Source organism: Xylaria bambusicola, assembly GCF_022495145.1.
Source record: "Xylaria bambusicola strain CBS 139988 unplaced genomic scaffold F5B22scaffold_43, whole genome shotgun sequence".
Classification (NCBI taxonomy): domain Eukaryota; kingdom Fungi; phylum Ascomycota; class Sordariomycetes; order Xylariales; family Xylariaceae; genus Xylaria; species Xylaria bambusicola.
The window spans coordinates 110,531-128,117 of NW_025953596.1; the positions used below are offsets into that span (position 1 = coordinate 110,531).

General features: G+C 47.0%; 7 protein-coding genes across 7 annotated transcripts; 4 read left to right on the plus strand and 3 right to left on the minus strand.

Annotated features, from left to right (window-relative positions):
- Positions 1–782: 782 nt before the first annotated feature.
- On the plus strand, positions 783–1,766 carry F5B22DRAFT_638338 (uncharacterized protein; the record flags this gene model as incomplete). The annotated part of the gene is made up of 2 exons (XM_047977573.1): positions 783–1,521; positions 1,597–1,766. 2 exons carry the CDS (start codon positions 783–785, stop codon positions 1,764–1,766), a joined length of 909 nt encoding a protein of 302 aa, XP_047827916.1.
- A 186-nt stretch (positions 1,767–1,952) lies between these two features.
- F5B22DRAFT_374812 (uncharacterized protein) lies at positions 1,953–3,090 on the minus strand. Its single transcript, XM_047971198.1, has one exon. It carries the CDS (start codon positions 2,816–2,818, stop codon positions 2,138–2,140), a length of 681 nt encoding a protein of 226 aa, XP_047827917.1. The 5' UTR covers positions 2,819–3,090; the 3' UTR covers positions 1,953–2,137.
- Positions 3,091–5,136: 2,046 nt separating this feature from the next.
- Positions 5,137–6,491, plus strand: F5B22DRAFT_618695 (uncharacterized protein). Its single transcript, XM_047975720.1, has one exon. The coding sequence runs from the start codon at positions 5,545–5,547 to the stop codon at positions 6,307–6,309; it is 765 nt and encodes a 254-aa protein (XP_047827918.1). The 5' UTR covers positions 5,137–5,544; the 3' UTR covers positions 6,310–6,491.
- A 1,275-nt stretch (positions 6,492–7,766) lies between these two features.
- On the minus strand, positions 7,767–10,537 carry F5B22DRAFT_374853 (putative enoyl-CoA hydratase/isomerase family protein). Its single transcript, XM_047971199.1, has 2 exons — positions 8,999–10,537; positions 7,767–8,822 (listed from the first exon to the last, which is right to left on the minus strand). The coding sequence occupies exons 1-2, from the start codon at positions 10,449–10,451 to the stop codon at positions 7,879–7,881; spliced, it is 2,397 nt and encodes a 798-aa protein (XP_047827919.1). The 5' UTR covers positions 10,452–10,537; the 3' UTR covers positions 7,767–7,878.
- Positions 10,538–11,091: 554 nt separating this feature from the next.
- Positions 11,092–13,186, plus strand: F5B22DRAFT_374880 (beta-lactamase/transpeptidase-like protein). The gene is made up of 5 exons (XM_047971200.1): positions 11,092–11,508; positions 11,577–11,850; positions 11,921–12,066; positions 12,158–12,774; positions 12,874–13,186. Exons 1-5 carry the CDS (start codon positions 11,289–11,291, stop codon positions 12,997–12,999), a joined length of 1,383 nt encoding a protein of 460 aa, XP_047827920.1. The 5' UTR covers positions 11,092–11,288; the 3' UTR covers positions 13,000–13,186.
- A 17-nt stretch (positions 13,187–13,203) lies between these two features.
- Positions 13,204–15,755, minus strand: F5B22DRAFT_618703 (putative MFS transporter). The gene is made up of 5 exons (XM_047975721.1): positions 15,136–15,755; positions 14,621–15,055; positions 14,097–14,547; positions 13,780–14,037; positions 13,204–13,698 (listed from the first exon to the last, which is right to left on the minus strand). The coding sequence occupies exons 1-5, from the start codon at positions 15,388–15,390 to the stop codon at positions 13,358–13,360; spliced, it is 1,740 nt and encodes a 579-aa protein (XP_047827921.1). The 5' UTR covers positions 15,391–15,755; the 3' UTR covers positions 13,204–13,357.
- F5B22DRAFT_618706 (uncharacterized protein) lies at positions 15,738–17,495 on the plus strand. The gene has a single exon (XM_047975722.1). The coding sequence runs from the start codon at positions 16,237–16,239 to the stop codon at positions 16,999–17,001; it is 765 nt and encodes a 254-aa protein (XP_047827922.1). The 5' UTR covers positions 15,738–16,236; the 3' UTR covers positions 17,002–17,495.
- The last annotated feature ends 92 nt before the right edge of the window (positions 17,496–17,587 follow it).

The following is a 17,587-nucleotide window of genomic DNA, read 5'->3' on the forward strand; positions in this document are numbered from 1 at the left end:
AAAACTCTTCTTTAAGTAGTCCTCTCCGGTGATGCGCTCATGTTTCAACCAATATACAATCATTTATCTCAAGAATCCATGCCTCGCCCCAAATCCGAAACCCTTGCCACATAGAGGTACATGCAGATACATCTGAAATCGCATTCACATTCATGTAAGCGTGTAAGTGTAGTAGATGGGCCGGGCGCGGCTGAGAGCTGTTGGCCCTACTATGCGGTATACCCACTTCTAACCAAAGATCCTAGCACTTGTTATATCCACTTCCAATGATAGATATTATGCTGTTGGTAGCATATCGACACCTGATTGACTCGCTACTCTATCCTTTCCAAAATAGGTTGAAGATTATAACCGAGGCACTGCAGGAACGAAGTGGATCGTGCGAATTGGTCACGAGAGATCGCTGACTACGGCGGCGACTAGGACCGCGTAGCCTCATGAAAATGCTTCGCGGAGATTTTATTTGTCAACATGTTAGCATAGGCCAACAATGGGCCTCATACGATCTATGGTTCAAGATCCCCTGAGGTTCTCGGCCCGTCTGACTACGATAGGATTGAAGCTGTCCTGTACTCCACCCGGTACCGAAATATTCTATAATCACGGCTTCGCCAACGCCCCTTTCAATAGATATCCATCTTAGGCTGATTGTATGTCTTTGATGTCTGTCTGGCATGCTCTTACCGTTCGATATCCGTTCTACAGTCTTCTTCTTTTCTAAATATTGTTCTTCAACCTTAACCGCCGGAGACCTGTTGTCTTTCCTTTCAGAACTTCTCAACATGCAAACCAAACTCTTCGTGGCTCTGCTCTTTTTCCTCGTCACCAAGGTCTTGGCCGGTGGCTACCAGGGAGCGCTAGAACGTGTATGGCTATTTTATGCCTACCAAATTGACGGACTCAATGAACCATCAGACCAGACTCTCGGGTGGAAGTGCCTCAAGTGGGATACTGTCAAGGAAGAATGCAAGTCCAGCAAGAAAGGCAGCAACGGATGGGTCATGTGTAAAGGGACTGCACCTGGGAAACGGTGTACTTTCAGCGAGCTCACCAACTTCCTCGGCGGCACAGGTCGCACCGAAACATTCATGGCCGATAGCAAAGGCAACACTTTACCCCTCACAGACACACATCCTGACCCAGAGGAGACTGCAAAGAGGGTGCTGACACACTACTTGGCCACGCCCAAAGGCAACGTTCAAGATTGGGCAGGGTACAAATTCATTCTTGCTGGGAAGGACAATTATGTGAACAGCCTCAGAAAGGTCGCAAGTGTAGTGACGAAGGCCGGGAGCGAAGGGAAAAACACGGGTACAAACAAGGCATTCTTCGAGATGTTCGCAGCGACAACGACGCAGATCAAGAACGCCAGAATAGGAGATACTGGTCCTTATCTCATCGCAAGAGCAGAAGACAAGCTACATCCTCGTGGTATTACGGTGTACACTGAGAGCATCAGCCCTGGCCACAGTCCTGCCGATCCTACCAGAATCTGGAAGACTGTTGATTGGGAAAAGACCAGTATGTTATGCGTTCCCGGGAGCCCATCTTCCCGACTCCCATAAGAGATCAATCACTGACCAGAGCGAATTATAGTGTCTCAAGCAGTGGCCTCGGGCAAGTTCACTAAAGGTCAGATAATGCAGATCACAGCCCAGGTGAGGTCTGATTACTACAAGGATACAACAGACACGAGAGCCAACGAGCACCGGGTGGTCATCAAGGCCTTCAAGACTGCGGAGACCAAGGCGAAAGGATGTCTGTGATTGCCAAGTTGATTAGGTCGGAGCTGTGGAGGTTGAAGGTGCCAAAGCGCATAATATAGTGTTGTCTAGAATGGCTCCGCCGGCGACCCCACACCGTTCTGTGTCTAATGCAAGGACAACTAACATTTAAGACACGACGACCAATAGTTAAATTAGGATAGAAGGGAAATGGAAACTCGAAATCTCTTCCCCAGCGAATGGAGAGACAAAGCGTTGCGAGGCTTCTAGACATGTATTAGCTGTATAGACCTAGGTACTCCTAAACACTTTTCACACCCACACCTTTGTCACAATCGAAACAATAATGGGTGAATTTGAAATTGCACGGTTCGAGAAGATCTCCCAGCATTCCCTGTGTCAAACGCCTATGCTCAGCCTATATCTGCACACTCGTCTAGATCGAGACATGATGGTTCCAAGTCATCTATATCTTCAACCTTCCCTCCGTTCCACAACCACCACTCGGATGCCAGCACCAGTTGAGATCCAGTTAGCAAGAGCCCCGTTTGTAGTTCCAGGAATCTGACATTTTGACTTGGACAATTTGCATATCCGGAACCCTGAAACGCATCCGCCCACGCCAAAAAACAGTCCTGCACTGCTATATGCAGCACGTTCAGAGCTGAGAAAGGCTTAAATATCGAGCTTGAGCAGTCCTTAAAATATTCATAGAAGGAAAATGTTTCAACGCCAGCTTCCGCAGTGAGCTTGAGGCGTTCAATATCAGCATAGTGGGGCGCAAGCGGCGCGAGCTCGTTATCTGGTAGGCAGATCATGTCTTCCTGAAAATTAACCCAGATATACTTGGTCTCGGCGTTGCTGAATGTGAGGAAGGCCTTCTGGTAGGGTGCATTCTGGCGGGCTTCTCGACAGGCGTGCATGACGGCAGGTGGCGGGTTTGGCGAAGCATAAGCAAAAGTTGTGCCAGGGTCTGCCCGCTTTCCGCTTGAAGAGCAACTAATCTGTAGGTTGCGCGGACCCGCAACTAACGCCCAGATCTGAATACGAATCTCTGTGGGCAGGTTTGGGAACGGATGAAAGGTGTCGGGCATGATGAAAATAGGGGATTGCAGAACTGAGCTAGCAGCTTCGCAGCTAAGAGTCGACGGGGGCCGAAAGGTCAGGTGCTCTTCTCATTTATTAAGATAAGAATTGTTGGTTGATAGCTTCAACCTTGCATTGGTCTAGCTCAGGCTAAACTGAAAACCTTTAGTTGAAGAGGCATTGCAAGGTTGGAGGGAAAGAAGTTGAAATTGTTAAATCAACATTGCCAAGAGTCATGGATATATATTTTCAACCAACAGCTTCTTCAACAGAATTTGTCAACTTTTAGCAGTCTCCCCCCACTTGCCCAACTTAGTAATAACACCGTAAACGACCCCTGCACAGAGTCTACGCAACGGATGAGCTTCACCAACACGCGACGGCCCAGAACAAAGACACATAAACACATAAGCAAAAACCCTGCCTCACGACCACCCCCTATTACGACCACCCCCCCTGCCTACTAATTACCCAACTTCTGAAGCGATTTTCTTAACGAATACGTTATTCGCGATGCTTTTTTTAATGTTTTCAATTAGATCTATTATTTCTAACTTTAATAACCTCTTCTATATCGGTATCTTCGTATTTTGGAACGTATTAATTAGTAGCTTCGTTAATATATATTAAATAATTACGTAATTTATGTTTTACCTTTCGTATATGTATTATACGGATAAAATTATCGTTAGGACCTATTTTAACTATTTTTTACTTAACCTTAATATTTTTTTAAAGTTTAACTTTTAATACTTTAATCTTTATTTATAAAAATGTAATAATTTTAGCCTTTTTATTAAAGGCCTTATTAACCTTTATAAAAAATAACCTTTACGATAGATTATTAAATAAAGGAAAAGTTTAAATTAATTTCCATATATTAACCTATAATTATTAACTTTTAAAAGGTATTTTAATTATAATTTTTAAAGCTATTTTTAATAAATTAAATATAATAAATCATTCTTTAACTATAAATATTAATATTATTACTTTTATAATACCTTTTTTTTTAAATATTATATATTTTAAAAATAATAATATTTATTAATTTTTTAAATATATTTTAACTATTTTTTATATTTTTTTTAATATATTTAACTTTATTATATTTTTATATATAGTTTTATATATTATTAATATATTTCTTTTTAAAAGCTTTATTTTTAAATAGCTTATAAATATTTTTTATAATTTATTTTTTAGCTTTTTCTTTAATAAATTAAAAACTTTAATATTTAATAATTATAATATATAATTATAATAAAATTTATAAAATAAAAGTTAAATTTTATTTAAAAAGTAGGTTTAAAGAAATTTATTATTAATATATAATTTATAACTATTATATATTAATATATATTATATATTATTATAATAGCTTTAAATATAAAGTATAAAAAGGTCTTATAACTATTTTAATATTATAAAATTATTAATCTACCTATTAAATAAATATTTAAAACGTTAATTTTTAAATAAACTTTAATTTTAATTTAAAAATTATTAATTTTATATTTATATACCCTTTTAAATTATTAATAATAATAAAGTATTATTAATAATATTAATAGCTTTAAAAATAATAATCTATTTACCTTTTTTAATAGCTTTTTTAAAAGTTTAATATAAAATAGAATTAATAATTATTTAATAATTATTATTAATATTTTAACTTATACCTATTTTATTAATATTATAAAAATAGTTAAAAGAAATATTTATAATTTTTAAAGCTTTAAAATAATTAAAAAAAAAGTTAATATTAATTATTATTATATTATTAATATATATATAATTAATAAATTATAATTTAATTAACTTAACCTTATTATTTTAAATTAAAAAATATATATATTATTTTTTTTAAAGCTTTTATTATTATTTAAAGTAGTTAATATATATTTAATTATAAGTTTAAATTTAAAAAGTAAAGGTATAAAGCTTAGTTTAATTTACCTTATTGCTTAATTTATTAATTAATATTTATAATAGGTTAATAAAGCTTAAAGATTAATATAGGTTTATTTTTTAATAAAAATATTTTAAAGCTAACAATATAGGTATAATTTATTAATACTTTAAATATATATTATTACTTAAATTAAAGTTTTAAGTTAAATTATATAAATAATAGCTATAATATAATAATTTTTAAAATTAAAAGATATAGCAATAAAAAGAAATCAATTTTAAATAGAATAAGGGTAAAAAGTTATCGTAAGACTTAAACGCGGTCGCGTTATTAAATAGTGTTTAATTAGGTAGTTGGGAGTTAAAGCGCGTTTTAAGGTGCCTAGGGCCCTGGTTGTGACGGGGGGTGGTCGTGAGGCAGGGTTTTTGCTTAGCGGCTAGAGAGATACATGAATGTACTTCATGACAATTAAGCATCAAAAGCTCACCGAATCAGTGCCTATCTGCGCGAATAATCATCTCAAGTTCTCGGGGATGTCAAGCCTAGGCCTTCACAATCATATGATTGCCCCACGCTGGGTTACACACACCGCCGAGAACCAGTCTCACGATATGGAGAAACGAGCCAGTCTCTCGCAGATGCGACGAGGTCCAAAAGTTTCTGCATAATATCCCTCCTCACACCAAGCTTTGCCGTTTTCCTTCTTGACTTCAAGATTCTCATCTTAGCTCTCAGTCTACCCCTCCCTCCAAATCAATCACAACAAGCGATCCCCAGCCGGCAACAAAGCCGTGAGAGCTACGCACACACTCCCTCATCATGAAGCTCGCCCTCGCCCTCAGCTATGCTTTCACTCTAGTTGCAGCGCATCCCTATCCTTCGCTCCAGTGGGATCCAGCCACCATCTCTACTTGTGCTGAGTGGTGGGATAATGGTGGCCCAGAAACTTGCGAGTACATACGCGATTTAGTCGGCGCCACCCCAGAGGAATTTCACACATGGAACCCATCTGTCGGCTTAGACTGCAAGCCGTGGCACATCAGCCAGTCCTACTGCATCTTGACCAAGGAGAAGCTCATCACTTCTACCAAGACCACTGTTTCGGCAACAACAACAACCAAGACTACCTCGTCTACACACGTGCCATCCCCGACGGCGTGGAACGGGTTGGGCTGTTACACCGACGAGGACGCTACTTTCCCTGTGCTAGAGATTGAGGCAATCAAGGCCGACTCTACTCTCACCATCAACAAATGCGAGGATACGTGCTGGAAAGCTTCCAATCGCACCGTGCTCTTCGCTGGCGTGAAGCAGGGTAACCAATGCTGGTGTGGTAGCTTCGTTGGCGGACAGACTGCTAGGAACAGTACCGATTGCAACACCCCGTGTGCTGGGGATAAGGCGGCCATCTGTGGCGGTAAGAACAGAATCAACGTCTTTGAGCCGGTAACTACTAAGGGGGATCCTATTACCACTAGCAAGACCACTTCTACCAGAAAGACTACATCGAGTACCAAGACCACTTCTGTATTGACTTCAACGAAAACTTCCGGTGCTACTAAGGTAGTATGGATGTTGATGTAACATCATTAGTTAGAAAAATATTTCAGCATTCGGAGGTTTCTGCAAAATAGATAGTACTTGTTGTGTATCAAACCTCATCTTAAACCTAAGTTGTCTCGAACGTCGAAAACGACGCCGTTAGACGTTCGAGCGGTCTAATGATTATTATATAGCCCCACCTGCGTTCAACAAGTTGTGTAGCAAGTGTTTACAAAACACCTGCGGTCTGCTAAGGAAGCTAGAAGTAATACAACATAATACAACCAGCTGTTACAGATCTAAAATTAGACTATATGAAATATTGCATATAATGTTGAAGTGTTGGTATAGAAGGCTCCAAGACTGAAGGTTCTGGCATCCGAAATTCGAGTCCTCTATGTTATATTTACCCTATAGGGCAAAGACCTTTATATAAACTTGACCCTATAAAGATAGGAATGCTTAAAGCTAATTAAAATTAAGTCACTCTTTAATCTTGGGATAAATATTATACATGTATGTTTAAAATCCAAGAAGTAATAAAAGACATCTAGTAATTAATAAGGGCTACATTTATAATTTTTATCGCTGTGTCGCTAAAATATAAGCTGGGATTAATGTCCAATGATTAAGTAAGCCTGAGGAGTGGGAAGAGTAGCTGATCCGTTATTACGAAGTCCCTAAGGCGTACTTTCATATATACTAACGCATCGATAATATAGTTCATGGTTCCTAAATATAGAGTGAAACTTAAAAATGGAGAAATTGTTATTATAAGCCAGCTCATCCTATGCTTATATGGATATAAATTATAGTTGGAGAGATCCTCGTTAACCTCAAATTTATATAGTTGAATTCGTTGTTGTCCGTGTTGTCCGAACCCAACCCCTCAGTGAAATAGAGCCGGATGCGGATAGTTGAAGGAGGGTCACAGCACCGACAGACGACCTGCTTGTTTCCGTCTTCGGTTCCCAGAATCTCGGGTCTTGCACACTCTAGTCAACCAAACAGCTCTTTCTTTTGAATCTCGCAGAGCCGCGGCCCCGGTCTCTATACCTTTAAAGTTAGGGTCATATATCGACCGTATCTATACCTAAAGATCGCGGACAATGAAAAGCCTACTTACTCCTTAGTTTCCATTTTGTAATTAAATGATCAAATAAGCTTCACCCAACTAATACTCTTTAAAATGCTCTCTCTATGACGGGGGGTCTTGTAAGTGGGCCATGACATTCACGAAGGTATGATTTTGTCTAGAAGTTGCTCTGTTGCTTTACCTGCAGGATTGATCAAATGCTTTAGTCCTATATTTTGCTTAAGGGTGAAGGGCTTGAGTGTCCGTAGCAAAGATAACCTGATACTAGGTGTGGCAGGTGGTACTAAATGATTAGGGTACCTAACTTTTCTACACTAACTGTACATTGTTTGCCAGTTAGCTCGAGTGTGGCCCAGGTTTTAGAGTTTACAACGATGAGATCACAATAGACGGCTTGAATTGCAACTTCAACATCGGCGCAATCTATTGAGTCAAAACAAGCCGTATGTGATCGCACATAATTGCATGCCCATTGCAATTCGGTGATGACGTGTGGCAACGGGTAACTCCTAGTCTTACTCCCCCGTGAACACAGGGGATCGCTTCTCTGCAAAAGCCTTAAGAGCCTCCGATCGATCCTTGGTCCTAAGGACAACCTCATACGAAGCATTCTCCACAGCTTCACATGAATACGAAAGCGCCCCGACAGCAGCTCTGATAGCAACTGGCCCTCCACCCGTGATTTCCTTGGCTAAAGCAATACCGGCATCAAGCGTCAAGGCTCGCTTCTCTGCAGCGCTCAGCGCCGGCAACTCGTCTTCACTCCCAGCCACGAAGCGCGTGCAGAGACCACGGGTATATGCCTCGCCAGCCGACATCATACGACCTGTCAGTATCAGATCGTGAGCGACTGCCGAGCCCACAATCTTGGGCAGCCTGTACGTGCCACCAGCACCAGGAATAATGCCTAGCCGCGTTTCGGGCAGACCCACGACGGCATTGCTAGAGAAGATGCGCATATGGCAGCAGAGCGCGAGTTCAAGGCCACCTCCAAGGGCGAGGCCGGAGAGACAGGCGATAGAGGGCATGGGAATAGTCTCCAGTCGAGAGAACACGTCTCGCATCGTGCCCAGAAATGCTTGGGTTTCGGAGCGGCTCATGGTCTTGCGCTCCTTCAGGTCTGCGCCCGCGCAGAACACGTCGTCTGCAGCGCTTGCGATGATTAAAGCCCGGATCTGACCGCTGTCGGTGTGTATCTCTTTGATCTCATCGCTCAACTCCTGGAGCATCTGGGATGATAGTGCGTTTTTGGCTTTTGGTCGGTTAAGGTTTATGATCCTGATTATGCCCATGTGTGTTGCTTCAACATCATTTACGCATATTGTCTGTCGCACTCTGACGCTGGGCATACTTTGACTGGGAGAGGGTGTGGGGATCTCAGTGATCTTAACGAAAGACATCTTCTGATCTCCGTCAACGGGATGCTGGGCCGTGATGTTGTCGACTAGAGACGGCACATCTTGTGGAATTCAACAATTAGAAAGTCTTCAGCAATAGAGACGATTGAGTTCTAACGTCCATTCTCGATAAAAATGACAAATAATGATAGGGCGCTATCTACACAGATATGATAAACACAGCTTAAAGAGTGAGGAACTATGCCAGACATCCCTGGAGGCGAAGTTCGCTACGTACCTCTGTTGGTCAAGGCCGTAGCTTCTGCAACACTTTGCACTTCCGGGACAGACACGATATATCTAGCATCCGTGTACTTCTTGAACTCGTCATCGCGCTCTAGAGCAGACAGAGTGCTGTCGGACTCGGTGACCATGAACTCGCAGCTCCCGTCCGTCAGTTTCGGCATAATGATGACGATTCCCGCTTGAGTGCCCTGGGCGGGCAGTCGAAGTGTCTGCATATGACCATTACCATCCTGAGAAAATGCTGGGCCGAAGTCAAGCCCGTGCAGATCAAACTTGAAGTGGCTCGTCAATATGATACCCCCGATGGGTAACTCCTCGTAGATATTCAGACGGATGCCCGACTCTAACTCCGTCCTTGTCGCATAGCCTACCAGATCGCGAAACTTGTCCGCATTCACACTCTGAATTGCGGACCGTAGTAGGCGAGCGGCCTCGACGAGTCCTCGCTCCGGGTCCGCTAGCTTCTGCAGCGACAGGGATGACTTGGTCATATATAGAGCATTGCCGAAGAAGGGTTGAGGAAGTCCGAGGTGGGCACGGCAATCGATTGGCTGAACGACCGAAGACGTGCCGTCTGTTGGGAGAATTCCCGCACGGTTACGAGCGACCATGATGCTGCGCCAGATGAAGGCGGAGATGACATCGTTCGTTGACAGCCACTCATCAGGACCCGTCGAGGCTTTCGCCGCCAACTGCTTGAGCTTCGCGAGGCCGCCCGCCGTGATGCAGAACATCCTACAAGAATTCGGCACGTCGGCGATTTGAGCATGCGAGTTGACCGCATCCGAGGTCCATGCCCCATGATTCTCGAGGGTCCCGGGCACACCGTTTCCCGAGACCAATGCCATGCGATCCGAGCGATACACTACATCGTTCCCTGCTTGTAGAGGCTCATTGCCGGAATCCAATTGCGCCTTGCGCAGCTGCTCAGCGAAGATATTGATAATCTCGGTCACACCCCTGCCGTCGGCGGCGATGTGGACGATGGAAACAACTAACAGCAGGCCGCCCTCGATAAAATTGGCCTGAAACTGGCAAACGTCGACCGGGTCATCTTGGACGTAGGCCGCCTTTGGCAGCGGGCACAGCTGATCTGTGTCTAGTAGGTGCTGTGAGAAGTTGGCTTTGACGAGCTCCGACCAGCTGAGCTCGGAAGAAAGATCCTTGATGACGAGATGAGCGGCGCCCTCGGGTACTAGGTTGCGAAGCCACGGCCGGCCTCCTTGATCTGGCGGAAAGGGGACGATGGATCCTGCCAGAAAAGGCACGCGTTTGACGGTGCGTTGGAAGGCTGTGTGGAGATATCGCACAAGCTGCTCCTTGTCGTGCTGCGGAGGAAGCGAGAAGCACAAGATCCGCTTCGAGTGACCTGCTGGGTAGATTCTGTCCCAGTGAGATAGTCGTAGCTCAAAGGGCTGGCATGGGACTGTGAGTATCCGGTCCATGGTGTGTCAAGGTGTGTCAAGGTGCGTACAACCACGACGGAATGATTTACACTATGTAACGAGTGCGTATTGATGAAGGATTCTAGGACTTAGCGAGAGAGATAGACCGGTAGCACGTAGTATTAAGAATGAGCAAGACTCGTGAGGTGTGTAGATATGTATGCATAATGCCCTCACTTTGATTGTCCTTCCACCCTTGTCGATTCGCATGTGAGCGTCATCCCCTCGGGAAATCTAACGACCACGAGGATGGGACCAGGCGCAGACAACCATGGTAGGTTCCATCTGGACTTACCTAGCTGTATGATGGAGAAGCTGACCCGGGCCATGTAAGTGGGTGCCTGGCTCGTTTGGGGGAATATGGCTGTCGCTGTCGAATCGGGAGGCGGGTATAGTTCTCGTAGACTGCTACCTAGTACCATGACATCTTGCTGACGGGCCATCTTGGAAGTTTTGCGCGGCGGTATTCTGAGTCTGACTGACACACAATCCTGACAAATGGTGCCAGGGGTGTTGAGTTGATCATATTGGCTACCGAGAATGATTAAATCCGGTATGAGCAGTCTTAAGTCCGGCTGGCTGCATGCTCCATGCGACGACGTCGATTCATGAGGGATTGAAGTTCAAGGTAAGGTAGATGTGGAGCTGTCATGGTCCTGATCATGTCTACGACAAACCTCAATCCTGCCTTTGCGATATTTACACTGATTGCTACGGTCGCTGGCAGCGAATGGTTCACAGAGGCCAGGTCCCGAGAGAGATGAGTACCACGTGAGCCACCGTGTGTGTCTCCCTTGCTTCACATCGTGTCACGGCCTCAACTCGTCAACAATCAATATGGCCTTCCGGCACTCCATATCTCTGTCGCGCAGCGCTGCTCGCTCTGTTCAAGCTCTAGCGAGATTCAACGATGCAAGCGCTACCGCTACCACCGTTCGCCTGGCAAGACAGTTCTCGGCTACAGCACATGCGCGGGCGCCATTCGAACAAGTTTTCGAAGCGGCCTGCACATCCCGTGAGCTTCCCGGCGTAGCTCTGCTCGCAGCTAATCAAACGGGTGAGTTTCAAAGAAGAACCAGTCATTCATTCTATGATCAGAAGGTTCTCACTAGCCTTCATCCGCAGGCACACTGAGATACAGCAAGGCCTTTGGCTTTCGCTCGCTGCGAGACGACAAGGCCAAGGAGCACCTCGACGTAGACTCGCCAATGTACATAGCTTCATGCACGAAGCTGATTACCTCAATCGCGGCCATGCAATGCGTCGAACGCGGCTGGATTGCTCTTGATGATGACGTTCGGCCCTTCGTGCATGAGCTGCGGGATATTGACGTCGTGACGAAGAGTAGCAATGATCAAGGCTTTTCATCCCACAAGAATGAAGCACCAATTACCCTGAGGTAAGTCTGTATACCGTACTCGATGAGGTAGAATTCTCACTAACGTTTCACTCGTGGTCCTCGTCATCAGACACTTGTTAACACACACATCTGGTTTCTGTTACGAGTGGAATGAGCCGCTGCTGCAGGCTTGGCGACGCCAGCAACCGGAACATCGACGAGAGCCGGGCACCAGCCTTCGCGGTCGCTTCCTTCACCCTCTGATCTACGAGCCAGGTATGTCATGCATGCTTCTTATGTCGTAGTCTGTAAGTTGCGATGTGCAAACTGCAAGTCCCAAAAAAACATATCTGATCATACCCTCCAGGCACTAGCTGGTCCTACGGGCCGTCCGTCGACTGGGCCGGCGTCCTCATCGAGCGCCTAAGTGGCCTAAACCTTGAGAGCTACATGAGACGGCACATCTGGGAGCCGTTAGGCATCAAGTCCATGACCTTTTTCCTCTCCACCCGACCCGATATGCGGTCTCGAGCAGTACACATGAGCTATCGGGAACCCAAAGGAGACCAAACCGACGCCTTGTCACCGGTGGGGTACGCGGAGGAGCAGCTTGTCCTCAATCCGGACGTAGAAGACTGTCTGGGCGGCGGCGGCATATACGCCGCTCCGTCGGATTATCTGAAAGTCCTTCAAGCACTTCTCGCTGCGGCCTGCCCATCGGCTACAGACGGGCCATCCGTCCCCCCGGCGCAGCTCCTGCGGCGCTCAAGCGCGGAAGAAATTTTCCAGCCTCAGCTCAACGAGTCGGCACGGAATGCCATGTATGGTGTATGCCGGATGCCGGGCCTCAGTATGATCATGGGTGGCGGGCCGACCACAACGCGGAAGGACTGGGGATTAGGCGGGATCTTAGTTATGGAGGATCTGCCATCGTGGCGTCGGCGAGGCACCATGGCGTGGTATGGCATGCCGAACCTCAACTGGGTAAGTCTCGAAGCCCCTTTATCAATCAATCCTTCATTATTCAGTTCGTAAGGAACACTGGTGTGGAAGTCGCTGACTATCGGTATTATGACCGTGTAGTGGATCGATCGCTCAGCAGGACTGTGCGGGCTTTACGCGTCGCAGCTGATGCCGCTCGCGGATGCAAAATCGGCGGAGATGATTGAGTTGTTCGAGAAGGAGATGTATGCTAGACTGAGTTCATAGTGCTCGCTCTGGCGAGTTGATAGCTAATACCGCTTTCTCTAGTCGCTGTGATACTGTTATGTCGTAGAGCTCTAATGTGCCCTAAACGCGGCCTCAATCGCGTCGGAATCTAGCCTCTAAGCAGGTAGCATTAAGTTATATGCCCAAAGATTCTCTGACCTTTACTTGGTAGTGGCAGTGTCACGGTCAAGGACGGATTGAGTCTCAATAGCATTAAGTAATTTTTATTTTACAATCTAATTGCGCCTTGATGCAGTGCGCCTGAAAGGGAATAGGTCTTTTTCGTATCTGGACACCGCTACACGACAACTCCCAGCTGCCATGACGATGTCCTGTACACTTCAATACTCAATCACGTTCACACACTATCGGCCTCTGCCGCGGCCTTTTTCTCAGCCTCTTTCTTAACGTCTTCGGGCCTAATGCTCCTCCACTCAGCACACAGGGCGACGAGGAAGCTAAGCCCGGTCAGAACAGTGCCGAAGATCCATGCCGCCTGGAGGCCGCGTAGATACGCGTCCACAACGATGGCGAGATCAGCCGGGTCCGGGAACACGGTGCGGAGATCGTTGGCGCCTGTAGCCAGGACTTTAGCGGCAGTGACGTTGGGGTTGTTGGTGGGGATGGATTGCACAATGTAGTTGTTCATGATGTTTTCGGCCGTCGACACGCCGAGAGTGCCGCCGATGAACTGCCAGACTGCAGAGATGGCGTGGGTTAGTACGGCGCTGCGGAGCAATAGTTGAGAAGGGTGCAACGGATGAGGTGCTCATCACTTACATAGAACAATCGCCGTTGCCACCGCCACGTCGCTTCGAGCAGTCAAGGCTTGCGCGACGATGACATTGAGCTGAATGACCAGACCCGAGCCGATGGCGGTAAAGACCTGGTAGCCGATATACTTGCCAGGCCCAGATTCAGGTTTCAGTGTATAGATCAGTCCACCCCCGATGGTCAGGAAGATGGCGCCGACGATCAGGAAGGCTTTGTAATAGCCAAGTCGACTAACCGCAATTGAGCCTAAGAAACTAAAGACCGCTGTGGCTTAAATGTTAGAAGCTGGCGAAATTCAATAGTGGTGTTGGTAGGCAGCTCACACGTTGTCAGGACAGTCGGTAGCGTTCGGATACCAGACTGTGAGGCAGATACACCTTGTACAGCCTGGAAATAGATTGGCAAGTTGTAGGTTCGGGCGAAACCAGAGGCCTGGGCAGTGAGATTGAAGAGAGCAAGCACCCAGATAGTTCTGCGCTTCATGATACGAGGTACTACCATTGCCCTCTCTCCTTGAAACCATTGAACAGCTCCGAGTAGTATTGAGAGTGCGCCAAAGCCGACAATCAGGCCAATGACCACTTGGTCATTCCAAGGCTTGCTGACACCGCCATATTGAAGGACTAGCAGGATAGCCACTAGCGTGCCGATGAGTATTGTCATACCCGGTACATCAAACAAGGAGGGGGCTTCCCTGATAGTCGTGTGGGCAACTCGTGAATGGGCAGGTGTCTTGAAGCAGAGGAGTAACAGGATGATGGTCGTTCCGCCAATCTGCACGCAGGCGAATCAGTATATCTCGGACTAAAAGCTGCCCTGCCCTCTCGATGCTGGGTGAAGCACTTACAGGGAGATTGATCCAGAAGCACCACCTCCACGTCACATATTGAGTAAAAATGCCGCCAAGCACGGGGCCAAGAACCGAAGATACACTCCAGACTGAGCTCGTCAGTCCCAGCACCAGAGGTAGCTGCCGTGGGTGGATGGTGAACCCCAGGATGATGAAGCAGCCACCCGTCACACCGGCGCCGCCGACACCCTGAATCGCGCGAGCCACGATCAATGCGATGCTTTGGGGCGCCAGGGCAGCGATCAAGGTCCCGACCTCGAAGACACCAATGCAGGCCAAGAAGACGGTTTTCAACGGAAAGAACTTGTATGCCTTGCCCCAGAAGGCCTGGAAGGTGGCGAGGCCGAGAAAGAAGGCAGAGCCATACCAGCCGATCTGGTCGATGCTGTGGAACTCCTCGGTGATTGTCGGGATAGCAGTGGATATAATGCTCTTGAGATACAGTTAGTATATAGAGTAGATGATTGTAAGTCGAAACCACGACGACAGCAAGCTTGGCGATTGTTACTAACGATGTCTAACGCCACTAGGAATAAAGCCAAGAGCAGCGCGAAGGTGATTAGCGCGCTCAGCCAAGGCCCAGGATACTTGATCTCCGGGGCCTGCGTAGCAGGAGCAGTAGCAGTAGTGGGCGCGCTATTCGCTGCCTGGTCGTCTTTTTCAGACGAGTCTACCACTCCCGCTTCATTGGCATCACCATCGACCTTATCATTCACCTCGACGGGGGACACCGCAGAGGGATCACTCGCAGACCGGTCTGGAGCCATTGCTAAGTTGCTGAAGGATTAGGGTCTTCAGTCGTATGCTACGCTCGTTTGGACTTGGACATCTGCGTCGAGGGAAGAGGGAAGAAGGAAACGCACAACGACAAAAGTACGCAGCAGCAGCAGCACGGCAGTCAATCGGATTGGAAATCAAAGATCATGGCCCCATGTCTCCTTCCGTACCCAGGGGGAGATGCGGAAACGTGCCAAATCCCATGTCGGCTGGTTTCTCCCAACGCGACTGGTGGAAAGGAGCCGAGACCAGGCCACCGTGTCGCATTCTTGTCATGTCAGAGATTGGGGATGGTTCCATGTTTGTATTTCGGAGATAGCTTGTTGTCTCCAGGAACGGGACCGTGATGATGTCCCTACTACGCCAATCATGTGATTGGGTCTCTTGGTGCTCGGAGTTAGACTCTCGGAGCGGACAAATAACCCTGATATATTTCCAAATTCAGCCTCCCACCGGAGATAGTACACGGATTGGAACACAAAGTCCAGTCACACAACAGCTCTACCAGGGACCCCTGCACCACCCACTGCAACCTCACCGACCAGAACCGACGATGAGAACAAAAGTACCCCTACCTACCTAGTTCAAGTATGCCTGCGTGTAGCGTGTAGCATGCCTGTCCTGTCAGGGGGGCGTCGCGGTAGTCATGCCGCAATCGACTACCGGTACAGTACAGGTACAGCGGAGCATGAGGCCATCCCCACAAGCTGCCATCAATACGCCTAGGTACGAAGTATCACCTATCTATTTCTAGAGGGTCGCCAACAGCAGATAACAGCAGAGGAAAGGAGCCGAGCCGATAATGCAGGATTGCGCGCGCGTGGCTGTAGTTGACCATGGCAGAGGCGAAATACAGGTCGTCCTGTGACGCCTGTCTCGGCGCCAAGATCAAATGCACTCGGGAGAAGCCTGCCTGCCTGCGCTGCAACGAACGTGGCCGTGAATGTGTATACAGCCAGTACCGCAAGATCGGTCGACCCTCCTACAAGACCCCATTGAGCAGTGGGGAGCCCAGCGAGACGGTGCAGATCAGCCCGTCGCCAAGCGTCTGGGCGAGCCGACCCTTGCCAGACCCGTCCGCGCCGCCCATTTCACCATCGTGCCAACGGCAACCAGACCCCATCCAGAGCCCCATCTCCGTCGTCTCCAATACTGGCGGGGCTGATGGTCTCAGCCATTCAATGGGCGAAAATGAAGCCGCCTGGCCAGGGCCGTTCATGGACAGTCAATCAATGCCAGACCCTGCCATGGCTACGAGTCATTATCTCCACTTCGGCGGGATCGCAGGAGACCTAAGCCCTACCTCTTTGACCGCACCACTCGGGAATACCAACTGGTCTACCATCGGAGGACTGCCGATTGGATATCCCACCCAAATGGCAGATATGGGGCAGCCATATCTTGGCGACACGCTAGATCCACAGGATCTCGATTTTCATCACTTGGCGATGCCCACGTTATTTCCGACGGCCGATGACTTCGGCTACGATCCAGGTCCTGTTGGCTCCGCAATAAATGCATCATTCACCACTTGGGAACAACAAGACGCGGAGGTGTCTGGATCACCGCAGAATAGTAAGCAAAAGAGCGATCAAGGGTAGCACGGTTCCGAATGAGGCGAGTGTTGGGTGTACTCTACGGTGTGCACACCTGTCTACGGGAAGGCGCACAGAAGAAACATTGCATATCACAGCCTCATATCCGACCTCGGCATTGACAATGACCTCGGCAAAGACAGAATCATCTGATGGGATTCTCGCATTGATAATTATTCTATCGATGATCTATCTAGTGCTGATTGTCTCTAGCTTCCAGGGTGGTCATACGGAAAAGGGTTTTCATCTACGTATTCTAGACTAAGTAAACATTATACTTCCTGAGGGTAAACCAATGGCTTGGGTAATCCGTAAAGCACATCCCTTGTATCAAGCTACTCCAGAAGTTGGAACCTGCATTGTATCATTCTAAGAAAGCTTCCTGCGCCTTCAATCATATGTGGCTATAACAACAAAAGGCCCCGACGCCTGATGGTGTCGCATCGTTGTCAGGCATATGTACATTAGCATGACTAAACACCTCGATATCATTATGTCCATCCTGAAATACTTTATCAAACAATATCCATGTGAAATGATCGTTGAAACGGCTAAAATCATGCCATTCTTCATGAGGCCACCGCAAATAAGA